The sequence below is a fragment of the Salvia hispanica genome, chromosome 4, assembly GCF_029641045.1.
Source record: "Salvia hispanica isolate PSC_SH4W2 chromosome 4, Shi_PSC_v1, whole genome shotgun sequence".
NCBI classification, from domain to species: domain Eukaryota; kingdom Viridiplantae; phylum Streptophyta; class Magnoliopsida; order Lamiales; family Lamiaceae; genus Salvia; species Salvia hispanica.
The window spans coordinates 2,642,491-2,663,242 of NC_142695.1; the positions used below are offsets into that span (position 1 = coordinate 2,642,491).

A 20,752-nucleotide genomic window follows, 5' to 3' on the forward strand; every position below is an offset into this window, starting at 1 on the left:
AACAACACTACATAAAATCCCGTGCCGATTCCCAAATGGTTGCATTTGAAGTGGGACGGAGGGAGTACTATTTATCGACTTTAGCTATTTATTAGTATATACTCTCTACACCGCCATTATGAGTTTCATTTATGGGCACGACATGTTTTAAGAATTGTTAAGAAAAGTGAGTGGAAAAAGTTAGTGGAACAGAAGTCCTACACTTCTACTTGTATATATTATTTTTAAATAAAATGTAAGTGGGATTAGTTAGTGGAAGGTGTAACTCTATTACCATATATCGTAAAAGTGAACCGGGACTCGTAGAAGAGAAAATATTGCTCCTAACAATTCCTTAACTAATCGTTTATACCATTATCCTTTAAAAAATCATGAAGTCTTGACTAAGCAAAAGATTTCCATATTGCAACTCTTAAAAAACCATCTAATCTAATTAAAATTCGGTTGATACTAAAAATCCAACATATTCTCTATTCAAGAATTCCATCACCATGCCAAAAAAAATGAGTTAAACTGTTACACACATCTAAAAGAGAGATGAAAAGGAAGCAAAACAGCCCAACCTCAAAGCTTAGAAAGGGAGTTTGTTTTGAGTTTAAGTTCAGGTGTAGGATTTAATGTATTAAGCAGACAATTTTAGTACAAAGCCCACATTCTGTAGGAGAATAGCAGAGGATAAACCTCAATAGTAACAAAGCCAAGGATGAATTGCCCAGCCGGTCGGGAGCGGCGCCTTCCGCCACACCTCACCGGACTATCGAAGCATAGCGACGGTTCCCATTGTATGCCATGTTCGAAAACCTGCCATCAGACTGCTGCAGCATAGCATCGCCACCAGCCCCGTCGCCACCTTCCCCGTACCCGAAATGGAAGGCGTCCGCGCCACCGCTGCCCTCCGCCTGCTGCTTCTTGGTGCTCAGAAACCGGCCCCCGGTCCCCCTCACTCTATTCAGCGCGTGCTGATGACGAGACTCGTGCAGATACGGCTGCATTCATCATATCATACATTATATCTCCACTTCATTAAATTTCGGGATAATTACACCATACATACAAATTGTTTCAAATTTATACAAAATGTCGAGTTTACATAAATCATATACAAAAAGTTTAATTAAATTGAAACACTATTGAGACTTTTTATGCTTATGATTTATGTAAACTTATACATTGGTAAAATATTTTGTATGTATTGTGTAATTACCATCAAGATTCGTGTGTTTTCGCTCGAAAATAAATCATGATCGAGAACTTACTTTGCGCGTTTTGACAAGTTTGTTTTGTGCCTCCAGCTTAGCTCGGGTCTGTCTCCTCCTAAGTATACCATGGTACTGTTTCGCATTGACGTATATTGGGCCGTCCTCGGGAATTTCGCCAGGGAGCGGAACGCGCCCGGACGCAGCAGCATCGGCCATCATCTGCAGTTGTACACGAACATGAAAATGTAAGCACATTGAGACGAAACGTGATACGCACAAAACGACAATCACGACTAATACTACTACTCACGATGTTATGGGGGCCATAGGGCGTAAACATCCCGGTGAAGTAGGGGTCGGTGTAGGCAAACGGGAACTGCACCTGAAGTCGAATTTTCCGAACAAAATCATATCTAATCAAACTAACAAACATCAACATTATCATCACTGGTATTGAGGCAGCAACGACTTACAATCGGTTGGGTCATCTCAGCGTGTGGTGTGTTGATGGAGAGCTCAGGATTGCCAAGGAACAAACCCCCCTTCATTTCTTGCCCGTGCTTACCATAGCTCTCGTCGTGCACTGCACCAAAAACGCTATTAACTGTTGCATCACGAGGATAACGATAAGCAGCTAATGATGAGATCAAATTCATTACCGGAGTCAGATGAAGCGCACTGATCTTGGGAACTAGCCTTCCCCATGGCGGTGAACTCCTTGCGTGAAAGGCTGGTCGATTCAGTCGAGGAAGAGTGCTGATCCTGCAGTTGAAAGTCGATGTACTTCAATTCCTGGCCTCGTTGGGGAGGAGGGTCCACTTCAAAATTGAGGTTTTTGGATATTGCTTGGGAGAAATGGTGCTCTTGCATATTCTGCACAACGAAAACAATCAAAACGAGGAGGCATCGGAGGTTTTGTACATTTAACGTTGAACAAGTTTCGAAGTCATACAGCCATTAGATAAGGAAGTAGCTGAAGCCAGATCACAGATGCATAACCAAAGACCTTTAAGGACTCATTTTTAGCTGCTTGAGGAGACACAAGATGAGTGATCTTAGGCGTACGATAACACCAATTCAATAGCTATATACTATAAGTGACCGCACAGTTCTATTGAGTCTATAAGGGCATGACGGAAGTTGTATACGCACATAAGACACGTTGCATACAAACACTAATGGTATCGAAGTACTTGGCACATACTAGAGATCATTGCATAACATAATAATGTCTAATACTCCTAGCAAAAAGAAAGAGAAAAAAGTGAAGTCTTTATACCTCTTTACTAAACCAACAAATATATGTAAGAAAACAAAGATTCACACACAATATACATAAACCTTATGGAGTAAATAGGAAATGGAGTGTGATCTTTTCATCTTTTGTTTCATAAAAAATTACTACTCTTTTTTTTGTTTCTTCTAAATTCATAAGGCCTTTCCTAAGTCCAAATATTAAAATGTAGAATCTCAAAAAGACAATAAAAATGGACTCTTGGAAATTATTTGTGTGAAAGTGTATTCCAACTTAAAGCCAAAACTAAACCCCAAATACCAAAGGTAGATGAATTCCATCAGCATGTCATTCTTGCCATTCAACTGGTCTCTCTAACACAATGAAACGCTTACCGAGCCTCGCATATAAAGAAAGAATCACACGAGCAAACACATAAAATGAAAAAAGCCCAAACCCGAAGGATTGAGGAAAACCTACAAAAAATGAACACAAATAAGATAGGAATCGAGCAAAACACAGCACGGCATTATGTGTTTCGGGCAGGAAGCTAAACTCAATCTGTTTAAATCAGCAAAAGGTCTAACCTAAGACCACTGCCATGAAAAGATTTACAAGACAAGCCAAACTCGACCCTATACGAGATCTACCATTGTTGACATATTATTTCCAGCCTCATTCAGTTATCCTCTCTCACTCTAGATTTTTGCAGCTTCAACATTAGTACATGACAACACTACATCCAGCACCATAACTAAGTCTTAAACAATGCCAATCTCAAATCAAACACATCTTAGAAAGAAATATTCCAATGTATTTATTCGTAAAGTCTTTTATATCTATACTTGTAATACAAATTACAGACATGCATTGTTTGAGAATGACTTTTTGGTGTGAAATTTCAATTTTTTCATACTAATATTTAAAGATTGTTAACTAATAAAATGAATACTTTAACAATTTTTGGGGAAAAAAAGGGGAAAATGGTAAATTAATTGACTCTCCTAGTGGAAGGAAATGTAGGTAAGCTAATAAAAGGGAAAGAACTACTAGCAATTACAATAATTTATTTAGTTAGTTGTAGAAGAAAAATCAACACTTATATAATTATACATCCAAAAAAAAGCACTGCAGCCAAGAAAAGGTGAGGCACTACAGCCAGGAATTAAGCAGAGTGAAGGATTATATCATCTTCTTCGCAAGAAAAGTTGAAAATCTTATTACCAACTGCAATTAATTGAAGTAATCAACTAACAACAACAGATTACCAACTAAAGCACCCTTCTTTCTCTTGATTGATTTCAGAAATGGATCAACACCAAAACAAACAATCAAAACCCAAAACTAGGAGCATTTAACTAAACAAAATAAAACCTCCATAGTGCTGAAAAGGAATGAACACACCAAAACCACAAAAACTCCCAAAACAATACTTGTAAACTTGAGCAGAAACAACCATATCTCAGATGGCCAAGTTAAGTAAAAATCAAATCTTTATCAAGAAAATATGAAAAAGTCAATAACTTTACTAAATTTAACCAACACAACACCAGCAACCATTCAGTGATTGAAACCATGCATCAAACATAGAACATAAATGGGAAAATTTGACATATCCAGATCAAGCACAAACCCTCAATAAAGACAGCAACTTTTTTTGTCAAGAAACAAAAACACCTTTGTAATAGTATCCACATAGATAGATATACAATGAAAGGGAAAGGGAATAAGAGAGAGAAAGAGATATAGAGAGAGAGAGGTGGGGAGAAACACCTTTAGGATCTGGTGCCAATACTTGGAGGAACAACAAGCACAACTGTTGGGATGAAATTGGGCATGTCTCCCTTCTCACAAAACTATACTATTTCCCCCACAAGATTCTCTCTGGATTCTTGACTCTCACTCTCTCCTTTCACAATATTATATTAGTACTATCTGAAAGAAACAGGGATCCATATATATATATATATATATGAGTGTGTGTATAGAGTATAAATACATGAAGAAAATACTATACTAGAGTACAAGTAACAATAAAGACGCACGCTACCACCCACCAGCACCATTGATGGCATCATTTCAAATGACCTACTCTTTTTTTGCATTCTTTTTTTATATTTTTATTTTAGTTTTATTTTTGGGAGAGTAGTTTTTGTATCTAGTTTTGTCTTGTAGCGAGAAGTGTTTTTATCTGCGGGAGTGGGCCCCCCATTATTCGCTTGTTTCTTGTAGGCTGATTCAGTTCATTCAACTCTCTACACCAACCTTCAATTCAAACCTTCACACTTGTTTCTTTCTGGATTGTTCTTGCAACTTAGCAGTATTTCTTTTGTAGAAATAATCTAATTTCGATGAATCAAATGGCAAAAAAGAAATAGGAGTGTTTATTAGGTACAAAGAAAGTATATATAAACATGAATTATGATCAATAATAATTTCATTATCTTTGCGTTTTGATTGAGTGGGATTCTTATATACAGTAATATTTGAATTTTATCTCAATTTTGAGTAATTTTATCAATAAATCAATTTTTTAAACATCAATTCTATTAAAGCATCTTTAACCTTTATCAGTTATATATCTGTTGATTTTGTTTAAATTTTAATAAAACACAAATTGATAATTAAAATACCATAATAATGACCGGTTTTTAAACGAATTATAAAAGTTACAGAATACACTTAAATTTCATCAAATTCATGATTTTTCTGACAATTTGCCCAAATATATACTTCCTTCATTCCAATTAAGTTGAGACATAACTTTTGGGTACAAAGATTAAAAATGTGTGTTGAAAATTTTGAGAGATGGTTAAATTACGAAAGACAAAAAGAAAGTAAAGTAAGTGATAGAATAAAGTGAGAGTGGTTGGTTGTTTTGTTTTTAGTTAAAAAGGGAAATGACTCAATTTAATTCAGTAATATATTTGTTTTGGACATTTTAAAATAAAAGCATACTGTATTTGAGTAAAACAATTTTATTTCCCATATACTACTTGTTAAAAACTGAAATTTCAGATTCTCAAAATTAACGGATTAGAATTTAATCAAATTCATTATTTTACTGATGATTAAGTTGTCATAGACAAAATTTTATGTGAAGATTAAAAAATACAATATGAGTATACTAGTATAGTACTCCTATAAATTATCCGAGGAAAGGTATAGTCATTTATTCCCAGCCGCCCTTTCAGTCTGAACACAGTTCTCGTACTCTCACACGCGCTTACACGTCACCTGGCTGACGTAGTGCTTACGCGGACACAATCTACTGGCGGTCCTAACACGCGCCGTCAAATCGGAGTAGGCAAAGGGCGGAGTATCTTTCGTTTTGCCACTTCTGCCCCTGCAAAGTGGAGTTAATTTCGAGATTACCCTAGCGAGGTTTTCTGTGCGAGCGGGTGGCAGGGGTGAATTCGGTCATTGACCAAACTGGACTTAATGGGAAAACGACAAGCTCTTGGATAATAAATTGGACACAGGGTTTGGTGTTATTTTCTGATCTGCCACTCTGGTTAACCATTTATGCAAGTTTTTACTTTTTTTTTTTTCTCTTTTTATTTAGCAGAGGATCTTTGACTGGTAAAATAGTGGAGGGTGTTATTAGTGGATATATATTTTAAAAATTATGCGATTTAAAATGTACAAAAAAATTAAAAGCTTTAAAAAAGAGTTTTTATTACTATACCTAAAATTATGTTGTATGTATGGTATTACTATTACTTAAACATATTGGATATATGTATGCGTGGTGCGTTAAAATGACAACACCTTTTAAAATAACATCATACCATCTTTTCTAACCAATCATTTATATACGTGGACGAATAATCAGCTGTCATATAGCAATCATAAAAAATGTCCAGGGTAAAATTATCGGCCAGCAATATCCACCACGTTATACAGCAATTTTTCTCGACCAGCAGCGTTTATATTATTGCTCTGTAGCGTTTATAATATCGTTGAATACGTGGTGTCACAGTGCCACTTTAAGAGATGTTGTCATTTTAACACAAACCTATGTATGCGTGTAGAAACTGATGTATAAAAAATTAAAAATAAATAAATTTAAAATAAATTGTAGGATAACACTACTACTCAAGTTTATTGGTCCTTTGTAAATGCCCCCAATAGTGTTACTAGGATGTTATGGATTATAATCTCATCCATAGGTATACAATAAAAGAGTTTGATATCTAATTCAAAGGGTATTAATGAGTAGCATAGAATTACTAGTATTTAATTAAAGGTTGAAAGTTCGATCATTAACTTTGAGTATGAATAAATTTTAAATTTCTGAATGAACTGTGCAGATGTCAATAAATCACTAAGTAGAGATCGTCAATGATACTATAGTCTTAAGCCTTAACCAAAAAGAGAGAGTAAAATAGTAATAGTTTGGTATGACTAAAATTTGGGGTTACTCTTATGTGTGTGTATGGAATCCGCTATTACCAAATCTTAATACTACTTGTATAGTAAAGAGGTAAGTCATACATGCCACTAGAACTGCAAAAAATTATACATGTAAATTTAACTAGTACACTAACTCATACATCCGTTATATCACCTTTTAAATTATGATCATGTCTCCTTTTTAATTCATCATGATAATATAGTTTTTCTACCGACTTAAATGTCTAGAAGTAATTGAAAAAATAGAAACCATGTTTAACTCAAATGATGAGTTCAACATACCAAGTTATATCTCTTTCTTGGATCCATCTCAATTTCATAATGAAGCCTTGTTAAAAAAGCAAAATAAAGGGGAATAGGAGATTGGATAAAGTCAAAAGATTGAGGAGGGTAAAAGAGGTAAACGAATAGGACAAAAGAAAGGTTGCAGTAGTTAAAGTTGTCGTTTTCTTGAGTCCAAAAAAGCTGTAAACCTATAATGTAGACTTAAATGTCCCCTTCTCCACATTTCCAATTCCCGGTGGTTTTTGACTCTTTTCACTTTCTCACATACAGACAAACACCATACAAATACAACACTCCAAATTTTTACACCAAAAACCTATCTTCCAACTCAATTCAATGTCACACACTAAATTACCACCCATTTCCACATTTTATTCATTCATATATAGGTAAGGTAAATCGATATTCGAGAGAGGTGCCCTCAATGAATGATCGATTAGATTAAGTATGATTATATGATCATAAGGGCATGTTAGAGTGCCACCATCCCTTAAAATAACATTATACCACCATTCTTAGCCAATCATTTGTACACGTGGACGAATAATAAGCTGCCACGTGGCAAGAAAAAAAAAAAGTTGAAAAACTCGGCCAGCAATTTGTTGCTCTTTATACAACAATTTTTCTTATCCAGCAATATCCAACACGCTATACAGCAATCTATAGATTGATGTGTAGTGATTGTAATATTGTTGTGTAACGTTTATAATATTGTTGTATATATGGTGTCACGATGTCACTTTAAGAAGTTTGTCATTTTAACACAAATCATATTCATAAAAAAAGTAATGCTATGTGTAGTGAATGATGCAGTGGGTTGTCTAATATCATCGTTGGCTCAAATTGTTATTGTAAAATTCAATTAATCCTTCTTATTTTTATTGATAATTTATTTTTGAATTAAGAACAATGTTTCAACAATAAATCCAAGCTTATTAGTACTAATTTAACTTAATTGTGTTTAGTTTATGGACGCAAATAATGCAATTGAATTATAAATATACAAAATTCACACACGTTTTAAATTCGTTGACCCGGTTTTTACGTTCAGTTATATCATTTGAAATTTGTTTAAATTGGTTAGAAAATTGACATTAAAGTTTATGGTTGGTATCGTAATTAAATAAATTTTGAATCGGTAATAAAAATAGTGACGTTGGAGGTTGGTGGTTGGTGCCGGAATGAAATACGATGCAAGGCTTATAAGTCGTCGCCTGACAAGTTGTCGTTTTTCATAAATACGTCATTGAGTACGTGTATGAGAGACCAAACAAAACCTAGTGATCCTTCATTTTAAAACTTATTTATATCTTCATTAAAAATATAAATCGAAAAAATATTTTAAAACTAATTTATAATATTTTTTCGATTTATATTTTTAATGCACGACCACTCAAACATGAATATTTGAATATGAAAATATAAAATAAAAGACTGTTGTTATTGGTGTAGCTTTAGGGATCTTTAGCTTTTGCAACAAAAATATACTACTAATGTTGGTATATCAAAATTAATAATACAATTTATTTATAACAAAATAATATTGCAACATCAACTCGTCATGTCACTTCTGATTTGTTGTGGACTTGTGGTCAAATTTTGACGATTAAAATGATACAATTTGAAAAGGTTGTAGAATTAATAAGTTTCAGGAATTGATCTAGAGTTCTCACGATAACTAAAAGTTTAGATGTAAGCGATAAGAGTATATTCTCAATCTCACTTGGTAGCCATATTGCATTAGACAAAAACATATTTAACGATTAAAATATTGATATAATTTAAGTGTACTTACACGACCACTATACGATAAAATTCCTCAGGTAGACTGACAAAGCCCTTTCGTTTTTTATGATGTTTTATTGTGCATATATCAAATGTGATCATGATTCATGATCTATATTAATTTGTTAATGATATTATGGTATTTTACTAATGCTCCATGATCCATATCTGTCAAATCAGTACTAAAATCCATTTTCATTTTATACGTAGAACAAGAGTTTCGATCTATGTAAAACTCATTCTTAATACAAAAATACAGAACCAACCATACATATGTCATTTTAGGTCATCGTAAGCTTATTCTTATGTCATTATAATAAGCATGACATAAAATGATCTTAACATGACTTCAAACCCAAATTTTATAATATAAAATAAAACTGCTTTATAATGACCCACTATGTTTCTTTAATTATTGACCATTAGATTGAAAATCTCATGGTTAGGATTTGATATGGATTTTGTATTGAGATGCATTTTTGTATTGATCATTTTCCTATAGAACAAAGTAGATTTAATTATATTTTTTGGAAAGTGTACTTACATATTTGTGCTATTTTACCCTTATTAATTTTAACATGATCATGATATGCATTAATCTGTGAATATTTTCCTCGTACTCCATTCGTCTAATTAATGTAGTCCATTTTTCAATTTTAACACATATTAAGAAAGTACGTTTAATATTTTTTGGAAAGTGTAAGTTACATACATTTTTGCGGAGTATTTTAATTTGTGAATGATATTATGGTATTTTCCTAATACTCCGTGATCCATCCTCCTAATCAATGTACTCCATTTTCAATTTTTTGGGAAATCTAATTTACATTTTTTTTTTCGTTTTGCCCTTATCTACTTGTTGTCTTCACAAACACTTTCTCCCTTTAGAGCTTCATCACTTTCGTTGGCATATGAATTTTAAGTATGTGAGCAATTTAATAAGAGCTCTTATATTGCCTTAATTTGGGTTTGGTAAGCACGTTAGTCTTAGTGAATGACCCATGCGTACTATTCTCATGGCCCAAAAAAACTCGTCTTAAATTTTAGCCTACAAGATTAATCCACTACTTTGTAGGTTAGATAGTGGAATGAAAGTACAATATTAAAATCCTATCTTTATACTTAGTATATAAATATCCATCCGTCTTGAGTCTCATTTTTTTCTGACATGAGTTTTAAAAAATGTTAAAAAAAATAATTGGAAGAAAGTTAGTCGAATATAAGTCTCACTTGTATATATATATATATATATATTGGTTTTAAATGATATGAGAGTGGGATGAGTTGGTGGAATGTGGAGCTTTTTTTACTATATATGGTAATTATGAACCGGAACTCCTATTTATGGACGGACCAAAATAGAAAAACGAGACTCCTATTCGCAGACAGGGGGAGTATGAATGAATGTATTGTTAAAGCTATTTTAGTCTACATAAAATAACATAATAATCATTCTTTTGCATTTAACATGAATTAAATACTCCTCCATATGATATATATATTTAATTATATTACCGAATACATAATTAGCATTAATTATGATATGTACCATAAACATTATTCTATCTATCCGAAAGATGAATAATCTACCCAATAAACCTTAAACTCACATATAGTGGTATACCGTAGAAATTATCATGCGATAGAGACAATAATAAATAAGATTATTAGGTAAAGTAATAATTTAAGATTATTGAAATTATAAATATGGAATATGACTTAGGATATCTCGAAAATGAATAATGGGCTATATTAGTAGCTAGGACGAAAAAAGTACTAAAAGCATAGATAATTTGAACATGCAAACAGTTAGTTGTGTAAATGCATATTTATTTCCAATTAAAGTGGTGTGATGCTTATTAAATAGGGTCAGACCCATCAGGGGCATCTTGATTCGTGGACAATTTTGAAGGCTTTAATTTCAAATGTGGCAATAAATTTCAATAATTAATAATTTAACTACTATTTTGCCTTTGCAATTCCTTTAAGTTATAATAATAATATAGAAATAATATGCACATTACTTCCTTTGCTATAATATAATGATCATATAATCATATAATATAGAAATAATATGCAAAATAAAAATTAAAAGGAAATTAGACATTAGTATTAAGAAATATATTAAGAAATATAAAACCCAAAAGTGATTATGTTGTGCGGTGATTTTGGATGTTTCATTTGCTAGTTCCTAATTGATGTTATTAAACGAACGAAATTCGAAAATCTTTAATTTAATCTTTTGGGCAATTTGTTGGAAGAATAATAAAGTTTGGTCCATATCATCCTATTAATTTGAAATTAAGTGAACTGTGTATAACATGAAATTAAAAAATATTATTGATACTGGGAGTATAATATAATTACACAGGTCGAGAAAAGTGAACCATTTGAAATACTATTAAGTATAGAAGATAAAATAAAGACAGATGGGCTAGTCTATTTAATTAATGTGAGTCTATATTCTTCAGTCTTGGGCTATATTAATATTGATTTATTGAACAGGCTCATTATTTTTCCTTTGGCCCATTTGAAATATTATTATTTACACTTGCATGAATATCTTGGTGGTAAAATAGTATTTTATTATTAAGTTTAAAAGTATCAAATTATATTATATTAAATATTACTATAATTTTTTAATAGACAGTGATCAGTTTGAAGACTATTAACTCAAACTGAACGATATAAAATAAGAATATCGATATAAAATAAGAATATTGTTCAAGTATATGTGATTCAATTCTACGATGTTATTGTTGAATAATTTATCTGTGATTTTATGTTACGTAATAATTCATTTGAATTTTTAGACTTTAAACTTTATGTTTTGGCACGTATTTTATATTTTTAACTTTTGAATATGTTTGTTTAGTACTATTAAATATAGAATCATTAAGCATAATTATAAATACATAAAAATTGCTCTTACATCCAAAAACACAGTATATATATTACCCGTAACTTATTTATTGTTTTTATCGCACTACCTATCACTTAAATCATTCTAATATGAATTTTAATAAAAATGGTTGGTATATTCGGGATGTTATTTATTTCAATCTCATAACAATTTATTTATCCGTGCATTCACATTAGCTTCTCGCATCATTAGCCATCCATACTATACGTATGTTTCAAAGTCAAGACCTTCCGACATCATATACACGGGTCCAAATATGGACAGATTACACGTCTAATCCAAATAACAAACCGTTACCATATAGTGCAAATAGTCTTGACATAATCGTCAATCAAACAATATATCCTCTCGAGAAAAAATCTCCATATTTTCATAGTAATTAAAACCAAATTTGAAAACACACAAATTTCTATTATTCATAATTCAAAAAAAGGAAAAAGAAGACCTCAAGAGAAGAATGCATTAGACCAAAGAGAAACACCCTGATTTCCACCGTCGTTAAACGGCACAATCATCTCCTCCCCTCCGATCTGCTGATCGCCGCCGGGATTCCCCATCCACTCCGCAAACATCTGCTGCTGCTGCGTCCTCTCCTCGGGCAGCGCCGCCGCAGCCGCAGCCGGCGCCGCGCGATCCTTCCCGATCGCCTCGATCCGCTTGTAAATCTCCTTGAGGTTGTAATCGAGCATCCAAGCGACGTCGTTTAGGTCGGGCAGGCCGAGGCCGTGGAGGCCGCCCTTGCCCGTGAGGCAGTGGTACATGAGGTGCGTCACCTCCTTCTCGCGATTCTCCTTGCGGAGCTTCTTCAGCTGCTCGGCCGCCTTCGCGATGCGGCCGCGGATGAACGACTCCTGGTTCACCATCTTCTTGCTCTGCTCCATCTCCGGCATCCGCTTGAACTGCGCCACCACGCGCCCCGCCCCCCTAGCGTCCGGCCACACGTCCGGCTGCGACTCGTACGGGCTGTACACGATCGCGCACGACTCGATCCCGCACAGCGTGCTCAGCTCGCTCACCTAAATTGATGTAGTCAGGGGCGGACACAGAAAAATATTTAAATTATAGTAATCACCTAATCAGAAGCGAACACATAAATCATCAAGAATATGACCTAAACAAATTTAATCTATAATCACCTAATCAGGAACGGACCCAGAAATTATTACTGATCGGGGTGTTTTTAAAAAAAAAAAAATATTTAAACTATAATCATTTATTCAGGAGCAGACACAGAAATCATCGATAGGAGCTATTTAAAAAAATATTTAAATTATAATCACCTAATCAGAAGCAGACACACAATCATCACTAATATGGCCTAAAAAACTATAATCACCTAATCAGGAGCGGACTCAAAAATCATCACTGGCTCGGGCGTTTTTTTTTAAATAAATTATTTAAACAATAATCACTTAATCAGGAGCAGACACAAAAATCATCATTAATAGGAAAATCTTTTAGAAAAAATAAATAAATTATAATCATGTACAACTATTTTAGCTCATTAATAGTGGTTTTTATAAAAAAAAGTATACATAAAATTGATATAAATTTCAAAAATTTATGAAAGGACAAAAGATAACACATGTTTGATAGGGGCTTAAGCCTAGAGATCTTTCTATGTGTGTCACCTTCTTCATCAGACCCTTCTTCCTCTTCTTGAATGTCGCCTTACGAGCCGAGTCGTTGCTGATGAACGCGAGCTTCACTTTCTTCCGAGTCATTGCGATATGTCTAGTGTGTTAATCTCATCTTTGCTCTCTCTATATATGCATGTGTTTTAGGGGATCATGGATTTTAATTCAAATTAATATGGAAGATTTGGGAGTCTTAATGCTCCAACCTTTTTGGTAATAAGCTTTTAGTGTCCAAGATATTCATATCATCTTCTCACGTTTTTAAAATCCAAGATTATTCTACACAATAGTTCATCTACAATTCTCTGTATCTGTGGTCTCTTTCATAATTATAAAAAGTGCATTAATTTTGACATAGTCAAACATAGCAGAAGACAAGAGATAAAAGGGAAATTTGAGAGATAATATGTGAAGTTGAATAATAATATAATAATAAAAGAAAGTTATAAGTATGTAAAAGAATAGTGAAATGAATGGACTAATCTATTTAAGTAATTTATCTATTTCAATAGTCTTGGCTAATGGAGTAATGATTAACTGAACGGGCTGTTTATTTTCTGTTTGGACCATTTGTGATAATTTTAGTATTTCGTACAAGCTCTTATTTACATACCAAACATATAAATATTTCGATTTTTCTGTTTGCACCATTTGTGATAATTTTAATATTTCGTACAAGCTCTTATTTACATACCAAACTGATAAATTTTTCGATGATAAGATTTTATATTTATTGTAAGAGAAAATTATTATGTAAATCATAATTTTTGGTCATCTTATAACTTTCAATAAAGTTAGTGAATTAAATTGCTATAACTTTTGTATATTTCTCAATTATTCCGTATAATTTAAGTGACTATAAAAATATAGAACAGTGTTAATTTATCCAGAAGTTTATTAAAAATTATAATTTAAATGAAATTTTTTATTAAAATATTAGTTGTATGAGATAATTGAGAAATATACGAAAGTTATATTTTGATTTGATGATTTTGAAAGTTAGAGGATTGACAAGAAGCTAATCAAAAGTTTTGGATTTAAATGACATTTTGTTCCTATTATAAAATTCTAAACTACCAAATCATATTAAATTCTAATTTTTAATAATATAGTTTTTGATAGTTAGTTAAGAGTTTGAAGACTATAAAGTTAAACTGAATAATCAATTTTGAAACTTTAAAGATTATCAATACAGAATAAAAGAATGGTGTTCAGTGTTTACACTTTACATTTTAAATTCACTTGTGAAACACTTTGACTCCATGATGTTATTGTTGAACAATCTAATTAAAATTAATTTTATAGGACTGGATTATGTAATTTGAATATTATTCGGATCTTTAGACTTTAAATTTTATGTTTAGTTTATATCATTAATTTTATATGTACTGATATAGACTCAAAAACAAACAAAAAAAAAACTTTTTATTCGACATATTACCTTCGATATGTCATTTTTTTTATCAGACGACAAAAACACTTCAATCATTTTAACATAGATTTTGATATATAGTAGTTGGACTATAATGGACAAATGGCCACAATGTCAAAGTAATGGTAGTATGATGAAAAATTATATTATGAGTGAAGAAAGTGATTCACATAAAAATATAAACAAGGGCCGAGTAGTATATATAAATAGAAAGGGTCTATTTCGAGTTTTTGACAATCGATGGCAACTCGACTAGCCCCCGTCGGGTGCAGCCACGTTCGCGTATTCCGTTAGCATTAGTACATATTCTTTATAGCTATCCCGTGACAGTTTATTTCTCTATGCATCCACATCATAATGTGTTAGTGAATCTATTAATCATCCGTACTGCATGTATGTTATACTCCATATGGAATCACGAATATACTTCCATCATGAATACTTTACACAGTTAGGGTTACCGAATACAACAATATTTTATGTTTCCCGCTTTAATATTCAGTCTTTCGTCCAAAATTGTATAGCTGATTAATAATCAACTTAGAATTTGAATATTTTAATTTTTTAAAATATAGAAACTGTACTCCACACACATGCTTAGTAGGAATACATGCACTCTAGATAAAATTCGATTAATTAAGGATATATTATCAAATTAAAACGATATAATACATATATCTCCCCTTAACCCCTTTACTATTATTTTTATCCTTAATTTAAAAAAAGATACAACAGAAAATGACTTAAAGTTCGAATTTAAAATTCAAATCTAACTGAAAACTCTAGCTTTTTAAGTAAAGATGAAATTAGACTAATTAGTAGATCTGTATTTAATTAACAATATCTGGCTTTAATCATCTTTATTAGTGTTCAAATAATTAAACTATATATATACCTCATATGTATATATTTTTGTGTTTAAACTTTAAAGTTAAAACTCACTCACACCATTTCCTACTTCACTTCTCCTTTTTGGTGATCTCTCTCTCCCTCTCTCTGTATATATATATATATCGCAATATATATATATTGATGTTAAGCTTTTGAAGGTGCAGGGGATTTTGGGGGAAACGAAAATGCTCACATGCATAGCACGTTCGAAGCAATCGAGCGACGAATCGCCGTCGATCGATCACCGGAATCCGCCGTCTGGAAAGCTGAATTCCGACTCCGGCGCCGCTAATTCGAAACACGCGATCAAATCGCTCTCCTCTCAGGTAGGTCAATTCAATTTTAGTCACACTGATTCGATTCAATTCAATTCGCTCGATTGCTGCCGATTTCGTGATCGGAAATCGTCCGATCGCAGATCAAGGACATGGCGCTGAAGGCGTCGGGCGCGTACCGCCACTGCGCGCCGTGCGCGAACCAGTCCGCCGCGGCGCCCGGGGCGATCGGCGGCGGCGGAGAGCCGATGGACCTGGCGGCGGCGCAGGAGAAGTTCCGGTGGTCGTACAGGCGCACGGGGAGCTCGAGCTCCGGGCGGAGGGAGCTGGAGGCGAGGCTGAAGGGGATTTCGAGCGGCGAGGGGACGCCGGCGTCGGCGAGCGGCCGCCGGATTGATCCGATCGTTTTCGTTGAGGAGAATGAGCCCAAGGAGTGGGTCGCTCAGGTGGAGCCCGGTGTTTTAATTACCTTTCTGTCCCTGCCACGTGGCGGGAATGACCTCAAGCGCATTCGCTTCAGGTACCTATTTTCGTCATTTCGTAATTTCAAGTTTTTTAATTTCTCAATTTTATAAATTTACCACGTAAAATTAGTCTTACTTAACGGGTCTCAATAGACTAATTCCGAATATAAATAATTAATTATTGAATGATTAACCATATATTAAAATACAATATATTATGGCACGTAAAATTAGTGTTGATTTACGAGTTTTGCCCTTCTCCGTGACAATATTAATGTTTGATTTAATTCAACCTTACATAATTTCGAGACAATTTAATATTGAGACTTAGGTAATTGGATTAAAATAAGAGATAAATGCCGGCCTATAAATGTACCAACTTTGCTTTTTTGAAAATCTTTATCTAACAATTGTATAACATAGATTGATTTGATGATTTTTTATTCTCGTTTAGAATAGAGTGGCTATAAATGTGCCAACCACTAACAAAAAAAAAATTCTATAGCCACTTAGTCTTAGGCCTAGAGTACTCACAAATGGATAAATTAATGAAGAAAAATAATTCTTGGTTGATGCCCAAAAAAATTCATTAGGAATATGTGTCACACATTATTGGTGGCGTTTTATTATTAAGAAAATAAGCGGGGAATTTGAATTTTATTAAAAAAAGGATCGACAAGAGGTAATAATTTAAATTATGATGTAGTGGAGGCTATAATTTGTCATGATTGGAATAGTTAAATTGCCATCATTTAAGGATTCATAGGTGCTGCATATAGCTTGTCGGACTCGATTTTCTTAGAGTGCTTTACGACCATTAGGGAAAAAAGTTGCATGCTTGGGAAGATTTTTCTTGCTAACTTTTTTCTGGCGTTTAATCATTTGTCATGTCGAATTATTTGTAGAAAGTAGGTATTAGGATGGGAGAGGTTGAGTAATTTTTACTGTAATCATCTACTATTCATCTCGACGTTTCTTACATGAGTAGTGTCAATCTCAGTTAGATTCATCATTCAAGAATTAAGCCTTTGAAGCGAAGAAAGGTGTCTGATTTTAATGGGTTTGGGGAGAGAGAGTAGACATATATGGTAGTATAGTGTGCCTCAAAAAAGTCAAAATGCATATATTCATAAGTACTTGTATAATAATGCAATTAGATACTGAGATAACTTGTGCAACGTAAAATTCTGTGGTGGCTTATAGTTTAAGGAAATCTAGGACCATATTATGCAATTTCAAAATTTTCTGGCCATACCCATATATATCGATTGGGATGCCTCCATTTTAAGAATCGGCGGTTCCGATTTAAAAAAAAATTGAAATTGTAACCAACCTGATAAAGGAAATGGTGATTTCTGGTTTTTGAACCGGAATACAGTTCAAAACTGCATGTTTTCCGTTTTTTCAACAAATTTTTTTTTCTTCTTACCCATTTGGGACAAAATCATCAATTACCGTTCCAACTAGTTAGGAACCGGCGCTATAGAATCGATATGGCGGTTTAGAGGGTGATAATGGCCATCATCAATGGGATGTCTCCGTTTAAAGAGTCGGCAGTTCCGATTTTAAAAAATTGAAATCGTAACCAGCCTGACGAAGGAAATGGCAGTATCCGATTTTGAACCGAAATCTAATTCAAAAACCTCCCTTTTTGTTTTTTCAACAAATTTCCAAGATTTTTTTGATTTTAGGATAGAACTAACGGTTTACATTTTTAATATTCTAGAACCGGACCAGTGGGATCGATCTGATGGTTCAGACCGTGGGAGATGACTCCGGTCCGGTTCCTATTTTAACCATTGGTCCGACTTGAACCGGACATCCCTAATCCTATTTGAAAAGCCATGAGAAAAGAGGAAGTAGAAATCCCTAATCCTAGTTGAAAAGCCATGAGAAAAGAAGAAGTAGAAATTCCTTGGGCAAGAACTCATTAAAACAACATTGGTGGGGCTGTGTGTTTGATTATGTTGGGAAGCCTTTTGCTAATTGTTGTTGGGCTTGTCGGGGAGTGTCATTGCTTTATATCCTCATCACGCCTTTGCTTTTGAATTTGTCACCTTGTGACAACTATTTCTCTAGTCAATGCTTTGTGAATTGTGATTGTGGTTTTAACGAATCTTGGTCCTAAAAAATGCTTAGTGACACACGATCCATGTCCTTAAAAATATTTAATTTTTATGCATATGTCGATTACCAATTTTCTTTTCTTCTATCTGTGAAATTGTTGGATTCCCTTTAAGCTAAAGTCAATAAAGCATGTATATGTTGTTCCAAATGCCAATCTTCATTTTTCAACTATGCACCACTTAATAAACTACCCCACATTGACGTACTCACACATAGGGTCCAATTTAGTGGCTCTCCATGATTAGCTACACTCAATGAGGAATAATTAAACACCTTTGAACACTTTTTATTTTTTATTTTTTTTATTTTTTTATTTTTTTAACTTTTTTAAGAGATGAAAAATAATACTCCACAAGTTACCTTTTACCCGCATAGCAATTGTGCTTTGATTATTTGGATATGCAATCACGTGTTTTAGTCTTACACCAGCAAACTTATGTTATCATTAAATCACCATTTCACGATGACTTTTGATTGAATTTTTTTTAAAATTCATTTATATACATTATGTGACCATATTAATTTTTTTCTACATATTTTGAGTTGAGTGTGCTAGTGTATGTGATGTGTGTGGAGTAAATCGTGTGTGATGTCGTTTGTGTGTATGTGTGGAGAGTTTTCTATAGTGTGTGCGCGCAATGTGTGTGGATACCTCATTTTAAAATTATTTGAAATGATTTTGAATTTGAATTGAATTGTAATTTCAAAATATCTGTATGGTACCAAACATTGGATTCTAAATCGAAGTTTTCCGGAGTATTCTAAATCGAAGTTTACAATTCCATAGTACCAAACGCACCCTAACATAACCGTATTGATCGAAACTTCGGTTTGTTTCAACTCTCACCAGCCGAGACATGTTCAACCAATGGCAAGCACAAAGGTGGTGGGCTGAGAACTCCGAGAAGGTTCTAGAACTCTACAATGTCCAGAGGCTAAACCTCCAAGGCTGCCCTCTTCCAACAACACCAATCTCTGAGGATGACACCAGCTCGAAGATGGACAGCAGCCCCGTGACGCCACCACTAGGCCGAGAGCCTCCCCCTCGTGCATTCCTCCGACCAACCGGGACAACAAAGGGATACTCCACAGACTCCTTAGACCTAACCTCCACACACTCAATCCCTAACTATGAATCAACTCCCAAGCTCTCGAGCATCAGTGGCGCCAAGACAGAAGCCTCCTCATCAATGAGGACTAGCTCGATGAGCAATGCCAGCGATCTGGAGACCGAGTGGGTCGAGCAGGACGAGCCCGGGGTGTATATCACCATCAGGGCCCTGCCCGATGGGAAAAGGGAACTCAGACGCGTTAGATTCAGGTCAGTGTAATTATTATCAGCGTTGAATTGTGCATTGTTTTTTCGGGCATGGTTTGATGAACTTGGACTTGTCGTTTCAGCCGTGATAAATTCGGGGAGATACACGCGAAAATGTGGTGGGAGGAGAATCGGGGGAGGATACATAAACAGTACTTGTGATTTTGGATTCAGGAGAGAGGCTTCATTTTTTTCTGATAGAAGAAGTTCTGATGAAAAGAAGAAGTGTTGGTATGAGAATCCAAGTTTAGATATTATGTGTAAGTGATGAACCTTACAACAACTTTTCCATTTTTTTGTCTCTTTTCTATATATGCCTGTTTTTTATTATATGAAATTGTGGTATATTATGGTGATTCTTTGTTATCTATATATGTGATGTAGTATTATAATGTTGGCTCTTCAGTCTTGAGGGCAACCGCAGACGCGTAGCTGCGCTAAGTACGCGTTTGCGTGTTTAGGCACCAAGCACGCTGCGCTACTGCGTGCTTAAGCACGCTAACGGGATAGTCTACACGTGGCCACCCATCTTAATTTTTTAGTATTTTTTTTATCCATATATATGCAAACAAATATACAATTCACTCACTCTAAATTTCTCCAACAAATATTTTAATTAAATTATAGTATGATTATTTTAATTCGTATATAATTTGTAGTTTTTTAATAAAATTGGGATTTTTTTTTGTTCATAATTATGAATTTAATATACTCTACGTAGAATAATAAATATAAAAAATATAAGTACTTAAGATTTAAGTGCATT

General features: G+C 33.9%; 3 protein-coding genes across 6 annotated transcripts; 1 reads left to right on the forward strand and 2 right to left on the reverse strand.

Moving 5' to 3' along the window:
* Nucleotides 1-444: 444 nt before the first annotated feature.
* On the reverse strand, nt 445-4,376 carry LOC125193290 (nuclear transcription factor Y subunit A-3-like). Of its 4 annotated transcripts, none has more exons than XM_048091061.2 (7): nt 4,207-4,376; nt 2,152-2,225; nt 1,859-2,072; nt 1,673-1,782; nt 1,510-1,581; nt 1,257-1,418; nt 445-986 (listed from the first exon to the last, which is right to left on the reverse strand). In XM_048091061.2, the coding sequence occupies exons 2-7, from the start codon at nt 2,155-2,157 to the stop codon at nt 747-749; spliced, it is 804 nt and encodes a 267-aa protein (XP_047947018.2). In that variant the 5' UTR covers nt 2,158-2,225; nt 4,207-4,376; the 3' UTR covers nt 445-746. The 4 variants fall into 4 exon arrangements, with proteins under 4 accessions (XP_047947018.2, XP_088912412.1, XP_088912413.1 ...); XM_089056286.1 differs by lacking the exon at nt 4,207-4,376 and adding an exon at nt 4,067-4,140; XM_089056287.1 differs by lacking the exon at nt 4,207-4,376 and adding an exon at nt 2,829-2,909.
* A 7,888-nt stretch (nt 4,377-12,264) lies between these two features.
* LOC125192153 (agamous-like MADS-box protein AGL80) lies at nt 12,265-13,566 on the reverse strand. Its single transcript, XM_048089627.2, has 2 exons — nt 13,474-13,566; nt 12,265-12,858 (listed from the first exon to the last, which is right to left on the reverse strand). Exons 1-2 carry the CDS (start codon nt 13,564-13,566, stop codon nt 12,289-12,291), a joined length of 663 nt encoding a protein of 220 aa, XP_047945584.2. The 3' UTR covers nt 12,265-12,288.
* Nucleotides 13,567-15,806: 2,240 nt separating this feature from the next.
* Nucleotides 15,807-20,342, forward strand: LOC125192922 (protein Brevis radix-like 4). The gene is made up of 5 exons (XM_048090599.2): nt 15,807-15,886; nt 15,967-16,128; nt 16,221-16,597; nt 19,519-19,989; nt 20,070-20,342. The coding sequence occupies exons 1-5, from the start codon at nt 15,812-15,814 to the stop codon at nt 20,146-20,148; spliced, it is 1,164 nt and encodes a 387-aa protein (XP_047946556.2). The 5' UTR covers nt 15,807-15,811; the 3' UTR covers nt 20,149-20,342.
* Nucleotides 20,343-20,752: the final 410 nt, after the last annotated feature.